Raw genomic sequence first — 17,904 nt, 5'->3', positions numbered from 1 at the left:
TTCCACGTAGGAAAAATATATCTAAAAACGAAGATGATGTGACTTACCAAATGAAAGTGCTGGCAGGTCGACAGACACACAAACAAACACAAACATACACACAAAATTCTAGCTTTCGCAACCAACGGTGGCTTCTTCAGGAAAGAGGGAAGGAGGAGGAAAAATGAAAGGATGTGGGTTTTAAGGGAGAGGGTAAGCAGTCATTCCAATCCCGGGAGCGGAAAGACTTACCTTGGAGGAAAAAAGGACAGGTATACACTCGCACACACACATATCCAAGGCAAAGATGTTGAAAGACAGGTGAGGTATGAGAGGCGGCAACTTGAAATTAGCGGAGGTTGAGGCCTGGTGGATAATGAGAGGAGAGGATATACTGAAGGGCAAGTTCCCATCTCCGGAGTTCTGACATGTTGGTGTTAGTGGGAAGCATCCAGATAACCCGGACGGTGTAACACTGTGCCAGGATGTGCTGACCGTGCACCAAGGCATGTTTAGCCACAGGGTGATCCTCATTACCAACAAACACTGTCTGCCTGTGTCCATTCATGTGAATGGACAGTTTGTTGCTGGTCATTCCCACATAGAAAGCTTCACAGCGTAGGCAGGTCAGTAGGTAAATCACGTGGGTGCTTTCACACATGGCTCTGCCTTTGATCGTGTACACCTTCCGGGTTACAGGACTGGAGTAGGTGGTGGTGGGAGGGTGCATGGGACAGGTTTTACAGTGGGGGCAGTTACAGGGGTAGGAGCCAGAGGGTAGGGAAGGTGGTTTGGGGATTTCATAGGGATGAACTAAGAGGTTACGAAGGTTAGGTGGACGGCGGAAAGACACTCTTGGTGGAGTGGGGAGGATTTCATGAAGGATGGATCTCATTTCAGGGCAGGATTTGAGGAAGTCGTATCCCTGCTGGAGAGCCACATTCAGAGTCTGATCCAGTCCCGGAAAGTATCCTGTCACAAGTGGGGCACTTTTGTGTTTCTTCTGTGGGAGCTTCTGGGTTTGAGGGGATGAGGAAGTGGCTCTGGTTATTTGCTTCTGTACCAGGTCGAGAGGGTAGTTGCGGGATGCGAAAGCTGTTTTCAGGTTGTGGGTGTAATGGTTCAGGGATTCCGGACTGGAGCAGATTCGTTTGCCATGAAGACCTAGGCTGTAGGGAAGGGACCGTTTGATGTGGAATGGGTGGCAGCTGTCATAATGGAGGTACTGTTGCTTGTTGGTGGGTTTGATGTGGACGGACGTGTGAAGCTGGCCATTGGCCAGATGCAGGTCAACGTCAAGGAAAGTGGCATGGGATTTGGAGTAGGACCAAGTGAATCTGATGGAACCAAAGGAGTTGAGGTTGGAGAGGAAATTCTGGAGTTCTTCTTCACTGTGGGTCCAGGTCATGAAGATGTCATCAATAAATCTGTACCAAACTTTGGGTTTGCAGGCCTGGGTAACCAAGAAGGCTTCCTCTAAGTGACCCATGAATAGGTTGGCGTACGAGGGGGCCATCCTGGCACCCGTGGCTGTTCCCTTTAATTGTTGGTATGTCTGGCCTTCAAAAGTGAAGAAGTTGTGGGTCAGGATGAAGCTGGCTAAGGTAATGAGGAAAGAGGTTTAAGTAGGGTGGCAGGTGATCGGCGTGAAAGGAAGTGCTCCATCGCAGCGAGGCCCTGGACGTGCGGAATATTTGTGTATAAGGAAGTGTCATCAATGGTTACAAGTATGGTTTCCGGGGGTAACAGATTGGGTAAGGATTCCAGGCGTTTGAGAAAGTGGTTGGCGTCTTTGATGAAGGATGGGAGACTGCATGTAATGGGTTGAAGCTGTTGATCTACGTAGGCAGAGATACGCTCTGTGGGGGCTTGACCTCACCGACACCCCGCACCCCTACCTTCTACCTTCTTCCCAAAATTCATAAACCCAATCATCCCGGCCACCCCATTGTAGCTGGTTACCAAGCACTTTCTCAAACGCCTGGAATCCTTACCCAATCTGTTACCCCCGGAAACCATCCTTGTAACCATTGATGACACTTCCTTATACACAAATATTCCACACGTCTAGGGCCTTGCTGTGATGGAGCACTTCCTTTCACGCCGATCACCTGCCACCCTACCTAAAACCTCTTTCCTCATTACCTTAGCCAGCTTCATCCTGACCCACAACTTCTTCACTTTTGAAGGCCAGACATACCAACAATTAAAGGGAACAGCCATGGGTGCCAGGATGACCCCCTCGTACGCCAACCTATTCATGGGTCGCTTAGAGGAAGCCTTCTTGGTTACCCAGGCCTGCCAACCCAAAGTTTGGTACAGATTTATTGATGACATCTTCAGTGAAGAAGAACTCCAGAATTTCCTCTCCAACCTCAACTCCTTTGGTTCCATCAGATTCACTTGGTGCTACTCCAAATCCCATGCCACTTTCCTTGACGTTGACCTGCATCTGGCCAATGGCCAGCTTCACACGTCTGTCCACATCAAACCCACCAACAAGCAATAGTACCTCCATTATGACAGCTGCCACCCATTCCACATCAAACGGTCCCTTCCCTACAGCCTAGGTCTTCGTGGCAAACGAATCTGCTCCAGTCCTGAATCACTGAACCATTACACCAACAACCTGAAAACAGCTTTCGCATCCCGCAACTACCCTCCCGACCTGGTTTAGAAGCAAATAACCAGAGCCACTACCTCATCCCCTCAAACCCAGAACCTCCCACAGAAGAACCACAAAATTGCCCCACTTGTGACAGGATACTTTCCGGGACTGGATCAGACTCTGAATGTGTCTTTCCAGCAGGGATACGACTTCCTCAAATCCTGCCCTGAAATGAGATCCATCCTTCATGAAATCCTCCCCACTCCACCAAGAGTGTCTTTCCGCCGTCCACCTAACCTTCGTAACCTCTTAGTTCATCCCTATGAAATCCCCAAACCACCTTCCCTACCCTATGGCTCCTACCCCTGTAACCGCCCCCGCTGTAAAACCTGTCCCATGCACCCTCCCACCACCACCTACTCCAGTCCTGTAACCCGGAAGGTGTACACGATCAAAGGCAGAGCCATGTGTGAAAGCACTCACGTGATTTACCAACTAACCTGCCTACACTGTGAAGCTTTCTATGTGGGAATGACCAGCAACAAACTGTCCATTCGCATGAATGGACACAGGCAGACAGTGTTTGTTGGTAATGAGGATCACCCTGTGGTTAAACATGCCTTGGTGCACGGTCAGCACATCCTGGCACAGTGTTACACCGTCCGGGTTATCTGGATGCTTCCCACTAACACCAACCTGTCAGTACTCCGGAGATGGGAACTTGCCCTTCAGTATATCCTCTCCTCTCGTTATCCACCAGGCCTCAACCTCCGCTAATTTCAAGTTGCCGCCGCTCATACCTCACCTGTCTTTCAACATCTTTGCCTCTGTACTTCCACCTCGACTGACATCTCTGCCCGAAATCTTTGCCTTTACAAATGTCTGCTTGTGTCTGTGTATGTGCGGATGGATATGTGTGTGTGCGAGTGTATACCTGTGCTTTTTTCCCCCAAGGTAAGTCTTTCCGTTCCCGGGATTGGAATGACTCCTTACCCTCTCCCTTAAAACCCACATCCTTTCATCTTTCCTTCTCCTTCCCTCTTTCCTGACGAAGCAACCGTTGGTTGCGAAAGCTAGAATTTTGTGTGTGTGTTTGTGTTTGTTTGTGTGTCTGTCGACCTGCCAGCACTTTCATTTGGTAAGTCACATCATCTTAATATATATATATATATATATATATATATATATATATATATATATATAGATAAGGTCATAAGAGAATGGGAAACATCACAACAGGGGATAACCTTAGGAAACCTACAGATTAAATGCCTGGCTTTTGCAGACGATTTGGCGATTGTCGCGAAAGGTATAAAGGAAACAAAAGACGCTATTGAAAAACTGCACGAAATCGCTTCCAAAACTGGACTACAGATCTCTTACGAAAAGACACAGTTTATGAGCACAAAGAAACTCTCATCTCTGAACACAAAGTATGGCACGATTTACAAAACAGCAAACTTCAAATACCTCGGTGAAACACTACAAATGAGTGGACATAACAGAGACTCAAATGAAGAAAGAAAGACTAAACTGGACAAGGCATACAAAGTAGTGTGGAATCATTACAACAAGAAGTCTATCTCACAAAAATCCAAATTACGCCATTACGACACGGTGGTGCTCCCCGAGGCACTATATGCAGCAGAGACCACACTAATCCGAGGGCATACACGTATCAGACAATTAGAAAAAGTAGAACGGAAAATACTTAGGAAAATATTTGGCGCAACTAACAACAATGGAATATGGATCAAGAAACCTACAGAGGAACTGTACAAACATACGGAGACAATCACAGAAAAGATTAGAAAACGCAGACTACAATTCTATGGACACCTATACAGAATGCCATCACACAGGCTGACCAAACAGATCTTTGACTGGGTAACCACTAGAAACAACAAATGGGTGGCAGAGGTAGAAAACGACCTGAACCAGCTCAACATAACAGCAGACACAATAAACGACAGAATAAAGTTCAGAAACATCATTAAGAAAAGTAAACTACATGAGATACAATGCGACAAACGAACAGGCATAAAATGGACCGAAGAACGCAAGCAAAATCACAGCCAGAAGATGAAAGAAATATGGGCAACCAAAAAGGCAATCAAGATGAAGCCGAAGACACGAAGCCGACAAGAAGCATGGACAGAGGACCGGAAACAGAAACACAGCGAGCGAATGAGGGAAGTTTGGGCAGCAAGGAAGGCAGCAAAAGGAACTGGCCATGTAGTTTAGTCCAAATGCGCTCTTTAAGGGCAAAACACCAATAATATATATATATATATATATATATATATATATATATATATATATATAAACAAAGATGAGGTGACTTACCGAACAAAAGCGCTGGCAGGTCGATAGACACACAAACAAACACAAACATACACACAAAATTCAAGCTTTCGCAACAAACTGTTGCCTCATCAGGAAAGAGGGAAGGAGAGGGGAAGACGAAAGGAAGTGGGTTTTAAGGGAGAGGGTAAGGAGTCATTCCAATCCCGGGGGCGGAAAGACTTACCTTAGGGGGAAAAAAGGACAGGTATACACTCGTGCACACGCACATATCCATCCACACATACAGACACAAGCAGATATATATATATGTGTGTGTGTGTTTGTGTGTCTGTTGACCTGCCAGCACTTTCATTTGGTAAGTCACATCATCTTTGTTTTATATATATATATATATATATATATATATATATATATATATATATATATATATATATATATATGCCCAAACTCTTTGTCTTTAAATACATCTGCTTGTGTCTGTATATGTGTGGATGGATATGTGCGTGTGTGCGAGTGTATACCCGTCCTTTTTTCCTTTTTCCCCCCTAAGGTAAGTCTTTCCGCTCCCGGGATTGGAATGACTCCTTACCCTCTGCCTTAAAACCCACATCCTTTCGTCTTTCCCTCTCCTTCCCTCTTTCCTGATGAGGCAACAGTTTGTTGCGAAAGCTTGAATTTTGTGTGTATGTTTGTGTTTGTTTGTGTGTCTGTCGACCTGCCAGCACTTTCATTTGGTAAGTCACATCATCTTTGTTTTTAGATATATTTTTCCTACATGGAATGTTTCCCTTTATTATAACCATATCATATATATATATATATATATATATTACCAAACAAAAGTGCTGGCAGGTCGATAGACACACAAACATACACACAAAATTCTAGCTTTGTCAACCAACGGTTGCTTCATCAGGAAAGAGGGAAGGAGAGGGAAAGACGAAAGGATGTGGGTTTTAAGGGAGAGGGTAAGGAGTCATTCCAATCCCGGGAGCGGAAAGACTTACCTTATGGGGAAAAAAGGACGGGTATACACTCGCATACACACACATATCCAAGGCAAAGATGTTGAAAGACAGGTGAGGTATGAGAGGCGGCAACTTGAAATTAGCGGAGGTTGAGGCCTGGTGTATAATGAGAGGAGAGGATATACTGAAAGGCAAGTTCCCATCTCCGGAGTTCTGACACGTTGGTGTGTGTGTGTGCGTGTGTGTGTGTGTGTGTGTGTGTGTGTGTGTGTCTGTGTGTTTGTGTGTGTGTGTGTGTGTGTGTGTGTGTGTGTGAAAGATGAGCACCATCACTTCCTTCTCAATCTGTCAATAATGTTTATTGGCTGGAGTAAGCATCCTTGACATAAATGCAAGTGGCCTCTCAGGCTTTCAGTACGACCCCTTACCTTATGACGCACATCATCCCTGACGCCTTGTGGGTATCTATCTGTTGCCAACAGCAACAGCATGTGGAGCTAGTAGGTCATAAACAAGGTGCTGACTGGAGGACCAATTTTAATTTCTGAAAAGTCTTTTTTCTGAGCACTGAAAGGAGACACCCTTTCCATGGAGATGATTTAATGGGTGAGCTGTGGAGACTGCCCAGGGAAGAAACCAAACATGGTAATTCAGTATTCTTAAAAATATTTGAAAGACTTTTATAGATTCAGGCCAAGCATGTTCTGAATGGCTCCTACATATTCTTTGATGGCCTGAAAGCCCTCTTCACTGATGTGCCTAAATAAGTTACTTCTGGTTGAAAGAAGGCTCATTTGAAAAAAAAAAAAAAAAAATTTACACATAAAATCATTCTGTGCAAGGGCCACAAATTTAGACATAGATTATGCAAATGGTCTTCTGTCATTCACCCAGTGACCACAGTAGTGTTAATTCACATAATACAGAGCTGGTACACCAGCGTGTTCAAGAAACCTCTGGAATATGTCAGGGGTGCTGGATATGCCAAAGGCAATCTGTTATATTGCATGCTTTCAGTGGTGTTCAAGACTAAATTCCTCCATGTGTGTTCAACAAACGTCAACTGAAAATATTTTTCTGCTAGACTGATTTTAGAAAATAGATTTTCTCCTGAAAGTTCATCTGGACAAGACATTGGATAAGAATAATGTCCACTTGCGCATTAATGGTTTACTTGAAGTCTCCACACAACCGAAGAGAGCCCCCAGGCTGCCTAACCTCCACTAATGGGAAGCCAAATTACTTTTGGAAACAGGAGACAAAACCTATTGTTGTCCTAATGCATGTAATTCAGTGTTAACCTCATCCTTAGTGGTCAACAGAATCAGACGAGCTTTGCAAAATCATAGACATTGGCTCTAAGACAATGCAGACCTGAAAGTCAACAACTTTTCCCTAACCCTCATTTAAGCAGTAGTGCAAATTATTTACAAAGTGTAGCAGTGGGCTCACAAGGTTGTGACAAGCTGATGGAGTACACTTCACCATGTATCAATAATCCTAAGGAAGCATATGCATTAAGACCAAAAATTTTCTCAGCCACTAGATTTGCTTCAACCAGAGGTAACAGATTTAAGTGTCTGTCAGGTGCACATGACCCAGAAGTGGTACCTCGTGATGGCAGTACATCCACAACTTTGACTACATTTTGCTGAACTAGGGATCACCCATACTAAAACACGTGGGCTGGTTAATGGCTGACTGATATGCCAGTATCAACTTATGTGGTGCCACCAAATGATCACTGCTTGACTTTTATTAACTTGAATCAGGTGGAGCTGATACCAGTTACCCCACCAAGCTATGGCATACTTCTGCAATATGACATCTGTGGAAACACTTATAACACACGTCCTCGTACTGTCGACATACTGTTTTGAGATGCAAGATAAAACAGTTGAACCAATTTGGAAACCAAATGTATCACTGTGAACGACACATAGTACTAGCTCAGGCTTGTGGAGAGTGATGGTGGGTGAACAGAAATTAGTTGCATCTGTAGAGTCTGTTATGGAAACCTGCTGCACTGTATTGCTGTGGTTCTGGGTCACATGTGAAACATGAAAGTCTACTGAAAAATTTTGCTATACAGCTTGCAACTTTCAAATACATGCACAGTTCACAGCACTTCAACCATGTAGTGATCACACTGTCTTAAGTTTTGCATGCTGACATCTTTAACACATGAGCAGGCGAGTGGTGTACTTTGTACACACGGGATGAATATCTGGCTTTATGTCACCAAGGCAAGGCAAACATGTATGAACAAAATCACAGTTTTATCTCATTTTAATAAAACTATGATAAATTAAACTTACATTATATGAGCTAAAGCACTGTTTAATTAAAAAATAATAAAATAAATTTTCATTATCTACTCTGTTCCCACAGGCAGGTTTTGCCTCACAGTAATGACCATTAAACAGTGCATTTGCATCGGATCCCAACCAACTGTTTATTCAATTACTAACTATCTCATAGATAACTGCCTCATTGTGGGATTGTGCTGCTAGCTCATAATCTGGGTCATTTTCTTGCATGAATCTTACTTTTTTTCTCACCCTGCTCACTGTTTATTTTATATAACTGCAGCTCTCTTGGATGTATGACACCATTATGTATCATCAACTTAGCTGAAGCAATAATGAAGGATACTTATGGGCTCATAATTGTGATACAACAATGGAACAATTCAAAACAGTTTTATTTGTGGTTGGCACACTTAACACATAGGCACACCTGCTCAATGGTTAAGTGGAGCTATGCAAATCACTACATCACATATCAAATTTTCTGCGTATGCTTCACATCACTCAAAACTGAATTGACATGTCCTACTCAGCCCCTACAAATCCACTCTGCAGGAGCCATAACTTATAGCAAGTGACTTGCAGTGTTGTAAGAATTTGAGCGTTGCTACTACTGCATCCATTTTGTGTAAAAAATTGTCTGATAAGAAGAAGAATATGTCAGACATTGCATCAGACAGTGTAGCTAACTTTTGAATCAAATTATATAACTCTGGATTTGTGTAGAGCTAAAAGGCCCACTCACAATCTGGATGTGAAGCACAAGTCATTTTTCCTATACTTTGTAGTCTTCTTAAGCCTCATTAAATGGCTGAAATGCCAGGATGGCTGACAGTATCTGTAATACTACTGCGTAGAACTAGTTAGGTGCTTGACTAATTTCTGATACTGGTTTAGCTGTAACTGCCAAAGCTCAAAAAATTTTACATCCATTGTGGTGCTTGGCATATCAAACTTAGACTATCCTGTCACCAATATTAGAACCATCACTTTAGGGTCAATAAACATTTATTGAACACAAAATAAGATTTCTGTAGCAACAGATTATACTCTCTGTTAGTGTAAACAACCAAACACTAATAGTTCTCGACTGAAATTAATGTAGGGCAAGCATGACTACTTTGTTGTATACATAAATGGCAGTTACAATAGTAAGCACAGTTCTGAGTAAATCTTATGGTGATGAAAAACATTCACTCACAAACTAGAACCACGAGAAGAAAATACTGTATTATGCCAGCTTGTGGAGTGCAGTCAACAGACCATCAATATAGACACACTAGTCCACTGAATCCTGTGTCACCTTCTTGTCTTTCAATTTCACCTGGAACCGGTGGAATCATTTAGCTTGCCTCTTTGAACTGCCAATTTCTTACCACCTAGAATGGCCATTGTACAATATTATTTCATTCAAGTCCTTTTATGGATATTCTGATTTGTAATTGGAGGTATTTTTCTTTTCCTTTTTTCAAGCAATTCTTCGTCTTTCATTCATTCTTTTTTTTTTTTATTTTGCCTTCATCTTTCTTTTCCTTTCACTTCTTTTTAAAAAAAGGCTGTAAAAAATTTAGAGAGACTAGAGTTTTCATGCCATTTTATTTGCTTTATGTTTCTCCTAATGATACTCAAGTTGTTCAGTGTCATTAGTTGTCCAGTAAACACAAACTCACTTTCTTACCTTGGTAATGCTAATCATTGTGTGGTACACCACAGTCTGTCCACACACAGTAATTGAACTAACGCAAAAGTAAACATGTATAATAAAAACACAGAAAAGCAGAACTTTAGATTAAAATCCATATGAAACAGCACACACTAATATAAAATTTGTTCCTCAGATTTTAGCTAGTTAAGAATCTGGAAAATTATGGTGTCTTTCATTCTGTGGTGATACTTTCCTAAGCTCATCTTACAAATCTGTTTTATGTGGTGATGGATTTATTGTACTATACAGCTCGTGAAGCTAATTTATGTTTATTAAATTCTCATAAGTGTAGCATTTCCAGTCAATAAAAATAAATGGATTAGGTGTGCCAGTTACAAGAATGTGATAATGTACACCATAATTGCTTATCTTCCACAAAATTTATCTACTTTGAACCATGGCTAAACTGATGGTAGTTACCTATTACAAAGTTACTTGAGAACTTACTCAGTAATATTTGACCTAAACCAATTAATATATCACCATCACATACTCAGACGAAAGTGAAAATTGTTATATTCCTATTCTGTTGTGAATGTCTGAGGAACAATTTCTTGGATGTTATTTATTACTTTTTTGGCAAAATGAATATTGATGGACAGACTTTTACAGGGGTACATTTTATATTTCTTTGCCAGATGAGTGTGTGGGCAGGCATCTAGTAACTGGTGACTTTCATGCTGTGTCCTTCAGTGGTCAGCATCCTTGTGCACCCAGTGTTGCTTGTTTGCTGCAGCCAGACTGAGGTGGACCAAATCTTTAGCAGCAGTGGCACATAAAAAAAGTACATCCAGTTGTAATATCTCTAAGTTGAATCTCTCCTCCAGAGTTCAGCAAAATTCACCCTAGATGTGGCTTTTAATTTGATTGACCAGCTGCACTCTTCATAAAACGCATTTGTATAAAAATGTTCCATCTGAAAGCATCGGAGAGTAATCCTTAGTTTGCTGACATTTCTCCTGGAATCCACATCCTCCTTTCCTGAGTCCCTGACCAAGAAAGAAGAGGGATATTTCACAGTTACAGTGGAACTTTGGAATGCTCACTTGAGGATTGCAATGAGTGAAATGGTTTCTACAGTGTGTCTTTAGGCTGCCATTGTTAGACCACCACAAGTCTGACTACTGTTGAGAAAGAACAGACTATCTGAAGCATAGAAGTTATAAATTTTTTATGTATGTCCTAAGATTTACATTGTTTTATTTCAACTTTCAAAAAGCAACATTACACTCTTCATAATTTGTTCACTGATTTTGTGGAAATGATGGATTGCTACTCATGTGAAGAGGAGACATCGGGTTGCAGACAGGCAAAATAAAAAGACTGCCATACATTTTAGCTTTTGGCCTAAAGGCCTTCTTCTGAAGCAGAAAACATACACACACACACACATTTACACAAGCACAACTCATACACCTCAGTCAGAGACTGTGGTCATATGTGTGAGAGTTGTGCTTGTGTGAATGAGCATTTCATTGTGCCAGTCTGCTACTCAATGCCTCCTCCATATGGTGAGTAGCAGTGATAGTGTCATTGTTATTCCATCCTGGGCTTTCCATTGTTTAATTTTTATATTATTTTCCTTCTGGGGTTGTTCCTTTCTTTTTCTGGTGTTATGAGGTTGTTCAGAAAGTAAGTGACCATAATGAGCTGTAGTTTTTTTTTTTTTGTTTTTTTTTTTTTTTTTTTTTTTTTGTTTTTTGAAGGCTGGCAGTACTGAGTGGTTGCGGGAGACCCCTGACCATATCAAGCATCACAGCAACATGGTAGTACATTTTAGTGTCAAATTGCATGAAAGATTTTAGTAAAAAATCCCACCAAGTGCAAGCGATGTTCTGTGATCCGCTTTGCACTAATGAAAAGAATAACACTTACTGAAATTGTTTTGCAAAGCAAAACGATTTACTGTAAAGGTTTATGAATATAACAGGTGTGTTTAAGTAGTGTATGGAGTTGAGTGGAGGTAGAACAAATGTTCATGACAAATAGAGGAGATGTAGACCTCCCATTTTGACTGATGAGTTGGTGTAAAAAAACTGAGGAAACTGTTAGTGATGAAATTTCTGTAGTGTTTCCACAACTTTTGAGAAATCCTTTATATGAGACACCCACAGAAATGCTGAAATACTGGAAAATGTGCACAGGATGGGTCCCAAAATAGCTGACAAAGCAGCACAAGAAAAATCAGGTCAGTAGCACCCACAAATTTCTTGAGTGACTTGAATTGGTAGGTGAGGATATTATGAGCTCTTTTGTGGTTAGAGATGAAATGTGGGTGGCTCATTACATGCATGAGACAAAAAGACAGTTGTCACAGTGGCATCACATTAATTCCTCTCCTGCCAAAAAAAAATCAGAACGGCAATTAAAAAAAAAAAAACAAAAAAAAAAAAAAAATATGTGGCCTCATTGTTTGGGACCAAAATCACAAAAGCAGCATTCAAAACAAAAAGACGGAAATGCTGACAATCACGTTCTGTCTCCAACCTCTCACATCTGCCTTGCACACTGTCAGCAAGACATCTGAAGGTTATACTTGCATCAAAAAAAGTTTTGCATCACCTTGATTCCAAGAGTTCTGGAACCTGTACAGAAAATTGGAATAGAGATCAACATAAACATCATTTCTGCCCTTTTTATTGCTCATGAAAACCACATTGCATGTTGTACTACCATACAGCAAGACCTTCAGAGGTGGTGGCCCAGATTTTTGTACACACCAGTACCTCTAACACCCAGTAGCATGTCCTCTTGCATTGATGCATGCCTGTATTCGTTGTGGCATCCACAAGTTCATCAAGGCACTGCTGGTCAAGATTGTCACACACCTCAACGGCGATTCAGTGTAGATCCCTCAGAGTGGTTGGTGAGTCACGTCATCCATAAACAGCCCTTTTCAACTATCCCAGGCATGTTCAATAGGGTACATGTCTGGAGAACATGCTGGCCACTCTAGTCAAGCGATGTCGTTATCCTGAAGGAAGTCATTCACAAGATTCGCATGATGGGGAAACGAATTGTCATGCATGAAGACAAATGTCTCGCCAATATGCTGCACTATCGGTCGGAGGATGATATTCACATATTGTATAGTCGTTACAGTGCCTTCCATGACTATCTGCGGCGCATGTCAGCCCCACATAATGCCACCCCAAAACAGCAGGGAACCTCCACCTAGCTGCACACACTGGACAGTGTGTCTAAGGCATTCATCCTGACCAACTCTGACAATTGTCTGATTGAAGGCATATGCAACACTCATTGGTGAAGAGAACATGATTCCAATCCTGAGCGGTCCATTTGGCATGTTGTTGGGCCCATCTGTACCACACTGCATGGTGTCATGATTGCAAAGATGGACCTCACCATGGACGTCAGGAGTGAAGTTACAAATCATGCAACCTGTAGCGCACAGTTGAAGCAATATTCAACATGGTGGCTTTGCTGTCAGAGTTCTCTGAGCCATAATCCATAGGTAGCAGTCATCCACTGCATTTGTAGCCTTGGGTGGCCTGAGTGAGGCATGTCATTGACAGTTTCTGTCTCTCTGTTATCTCCTCCACGTCCAAACAACATCGCTTTGATTCACTCCAAGACATCTGGGCAATTCCCTTGTTGAGAGCCCTTCCTGGCACAAAGTAACAATGCGGACATGATCAAACTGTAATATTGACGGTCTAGGCATGGTTGAACTACAGACAAAATGAGCTGTGTACCTCCTTCCTGGTGGAATGACTGGAATTAACTTGATTGGCTGTCGGACCACCTCTGTCTAATAGGTGCTGCTCATGCATGGTTGTTTACATCTTTGGGCAGGTTTAGTAACATCTCTGAACAGTTGAAGGGACTGTGTCTGTGATACAATATCCACAGTCAACGTCTGTCTTCAGGAGTTCTGTCAATTGGGGTGATGTATAACTTTTTTATGTATGTATAATCTCTTAGGCACTTCAAGCACTTATTTACAGTCCCAAAGGAATGTTCACCTGTCTGTATAATTTGAAAGCACTTGAAGTTATTACTAACCAAAATGCATCAGATGATCTTTCTCTCCTGGTGAGCTTGAAAAGGATAAAAATAAAAAATATATGTACTGTCCATATCATGTAAATAACTCTAAACATTTCTGTCTTTCCCAGGTGTTTGTATTGATGCAGTTTGATCCAGGGCTTGAGTACAAACCAAACAGAGGGGCACGTGGAAAAGATGACAACTCCTGACTGCTGCTGTGTAGCGCCCTGACCGATGGACCCTACTCCTATATCTAAAACATCATCCTCTTTTGTCTGCACTGGTGACAAATAGAATTTCCTGAAAACAGAGTGCTGTGGCAGATTCAGGGAACACTTGTGATGTTGAATAAGTGGTTTAATATTAGGTACTTTGCTCAGCAATTTGAAGCTAAGGTGCACAGACATTTGTTTTCAGACTGTGCTTTCACACTTAAATACATATTTTTTTAAGTCAATATGTGATATTCTGGTTTTCTTCAGCAATTAATTTTCATAAAATTTTAAAGAAGTGGTGGAGTTTCTCAAATTCATGTTACATTAAATGTAGCATGTACCTTATGTATGCCTTATATGGTTGTGATCTAAGTCAATAAGTCACAGAGAATATAGCTGTTGGTTGATATGTGTGAAAACTGAAGAAAGGTCTAAGTAGCTACTGTGGAAACAGTTTAATATCTATTGCATCTTCACTAAAAGTATGTTTCAGACATGTACTCCCATTTATTTATGATTTATTGGCCACCATTTTTGTTATAGGGAATTGACGTGTCACATAGGAATGTGTTCCTTATATGAATGTGATCACATTATTTTGTGAAAAATTGACTTAGGCCACCATCGAATCTGTATCTCAGTGCTCCATATGTGCAGGCAAAATAATAGGAATAAAGTTGTAGGGGCCATCATTGCCAGGTAGTACTGATTATCCTGGCCTAATTGTAAAGGGCTGCTACATATTGAAGCAATATATACTGACAATTTCAAGAGCCAGTTTTCAGCTCAATATCCGTTCATAATTATAGCGCTTCTTGAAAAGTATTGAACAAGGAAGTTTTACTAAATGTGTTGTTATAATAAAATCTCTAAAATAAAATAAATATTTTGTAGCAAGATGGATTATAAACTATTGTTAAGAAAAGGAATTAATGGCAAATACTTCACTGAGATTTTGTACTTTCATTTTGATATTAAATGTACTTGGAATGAGAACTTCACATGTCTTCTATTCATTTCATAACTGTCATTATTTCATGTTTTGCTAACAACATTTAATCCGAATATTTTGTTGTTTTTCTTCAGATACATTACAGTAATCAGATTATAGCAGTTCCATTGAAAATTTCAGTGTCTCCCTCACCCTATGAAACTAAATTTAAAACTGACTTTACTCTATGAAGTAAATGCTATTCACAATAACTTATTTTATAATTATACACCTCATGAACTAAAGTGTAGTCGAATTATACAATTATTGTAAGTCTACTTCTTGAAATTCATTATGAGATTAAACTGAAATACTGGTGGTTCCAGTGGAAAAATTAAAAATTATTGCATCTAATGAAAGTGCTGTAAAAGAACAGTTTAGTCTCAGATATTTTTCCCCACATTAATCTGTCCTTTGATGCTTACTTCCATAATTATGTTTATGTGGTGGAATATTATATTGAAATTAGAAGAATTCAACACTGCTCTTGGTATATTTTAAATATATGGAGCTTAACACAATTCATTTTCTTTTTCTGAAAAGTTTTTGTTGTGGATGTAACACGAATAATCAGTTGAGATCAGTCTTTCTTTTTAAGCCTTTTACCATCCTACTTTAATATTTAAAAAGTGACTGACGTGGTTAATTCTTATTGATCTATAGAAATTTGTGTAGAATCATTTCACATAAGTTTTAAATGTTTAACAATCAACAATACATGCAACAAATCAAATAACTGCACTGGCATTCATGCTCTTATTCTTCTTCTAGTCTAACTAATTACACATTCTCATAAGCTCTCCCCCCTCTCCCCCCCCCCTCCCCACACACACACCTAGAGCGTACATATGCACACACCCACACACACACACACACACACACACACACACACACACACACACACACACACTTGTGGCAACAACTGTTTCTGTCCACATTCTCTCTCTCTCTCTCTCTCTCTCTCTCTCTCTCTCTCTCTGTGTGTGTGTGTGCGTGTGTGTGTGTGTGTGTGTGTGTGTGTGTGTGCGTGTGGGTGGGTGCATGTGTATTTGAGAGGGAAAGAGAGGGGACTAGAAAAATGCTAATATAATTTTCTGATTTGGCACAACTTGTGTCTCTGAGACATTCATAAAAAATCTGCAACTAGAAGACTGCCTTTCCTGATTTTCATTTGCTGTTTCAGTATCCTAGAATTTCCTTATATTAGTTTTAAACATAATAACTAATAACAGAAGCAGTTTCAATAATGATAAGAAACGTCAAAAATATTTGTATTTTCATTAAAAATAAACAAAATCTATTTCAATGGTTTCTGTAATGAATGTAGGAATCCCAGAGACATTTGTCAATAATAGAAAATAACTATAAATTGTTTTACCCTCTGCACTTACTTGGCCTATACAGTTGTCCAGTGAGTTAATAAATCTAAACAAACATTCATCAGATAATGCTAAATATTACTGTTCACCTTGAATGGTGTATGATTTATGGTTTAATTTAAAAAAATATAAACTAAAATATGAACTCATCCAGAACTGATTTTCTGCTAAAACTAAACAGAATTTTTATATTAACTAAGAACCACTGCTAATTTAGCATGAGAATTATTTGGAATGAAAGTGAAATACAGCACAAGAATCAGATAGCAACAATTAATGATAAAACTCTTGAGAACTGGCTGTAAACAGGAGTTTATTACTGACTGTGTGATTTAAATACAGCGAAAAACTGCATTTAGAAATTTTCTGGAAATAGCTTATCAAAGGGGTTTTGTTTCAATATTACACTATTTCCATTCTTCTCTCTTATAACCAATTTAAATTGTTCAGATAGATGTTACTCTATGATTGAAGGTTAGATTAGATTAGATTAGATTTACTTTCATTCCAATTGATCTGTAGTGAGGAGGTCCTCCAGGATGTGGAACATGTCAGAATGCTTATTGGTCTTGTTGCCATAGTTTTGCATTACAGAAAGGAAATACATGTAAAACAGATAAACAGAATGTTTGTCATAAACTAGTTTCTTATTGTAATTATTTCCCAAGCTGTATTCCATTTATCCATATTTTTGAAAGAGTATTCCATATCATTTGTTCAGTCATGTAAGCAGTGTTGACATTCGGCTTTGGTTCAAACCACAATGGCTTTCATACCGAGATGGTGATTTCCTTCTGAGTTGTACACTATTGACAAAAATATTTGGTTGGGTTTCTATTTCCAAGTACTGTGGGAAATGACTGTCAGCAACATGTCACAGCTGCAACTTCATTTTTTTGAAGTGCATGCTTTTTTAAATACATATTTTAGTAGAAAAGGTTACAGTAAAGTATTTGCCATAAAATTTTTATATATCTGCTGTTAAGCCATTAACCTCATTGTTTGGCTCTAAACATGTTAATAATTATGAAATACTCTACTTTTGTTAACAATTAATATGTAAAAATGCTTGTGAAATTATATAAGAATGAAATTATTGTGTGCGTGTGTGTGAGGTTGAGTGAGTGTGTTCGCAGATGTATGTTTTTATACAAGTACAACGCTCAAATGCTCACACACAGGGTTGTATGTTACAGAGTAATTTGTTATCATATGTAAATATCCCCGCTAGTGTAAGATTGCAGCTCTGGACTTGTTTTAATCTCTGAAATTTGTAATAATCAGCTGCTGAAGTTCTGTGCTTGTGTATTAGGTGCACACTGTATTATTTTCTGTTATTGATGACAGTTGGGTGTACTGTTATGCATTTTAACTGAAGGCCTAATGTCAAGAATGTCACCTTTATAAATCATTACTAAAAACTGCAAATACT

General features: G+C 39.9%; 1 protein-coding gene across 1 annotated transcript in view; it reads left to right on the top strand.

Moving 5' to 3' along the window:
* LOC124552186 (calcium-activated potassium channel slowpoke) overlaps window positions 1-15,090 on the top strand; it is an 881,186-nt gene extending 866,096 nt beyond the window's left edge. The window contains exon 28 of the mRNA XM_047126498.1: window positions 14,016-15,090. Coding sequence (XP_046982454.1) covers window positions 14,016-14,096 — 81 coding nt within the window. The 3' untranslated portion in view covers window positions 14,097-15,090. The remainder of the gene's footprint in view (window positions 1-14,015) is intronic.
* Window positions 15,091-17,904: the final 2,814 nt, after the last annotated feature.

The sequence above is a fragment of the Schistocerca americana genome, chromosome 1, assembly GCF_021461395.2.
Source record: "Schistocerca americana isolate TAMUIC-IGC-003095 chromosome 1, iqSchAmer2.1, whole genome shotgun sequence".
Lineage (NCBI taxonomy): Eukaryota > Metazoa > Arthropoda > Insecta > Orthoptera > Acrididae > Schistocerca > Schistocerca americana.
This window is presented reverse-complemented; position numbering and strand designations above follow the sequence as displayed.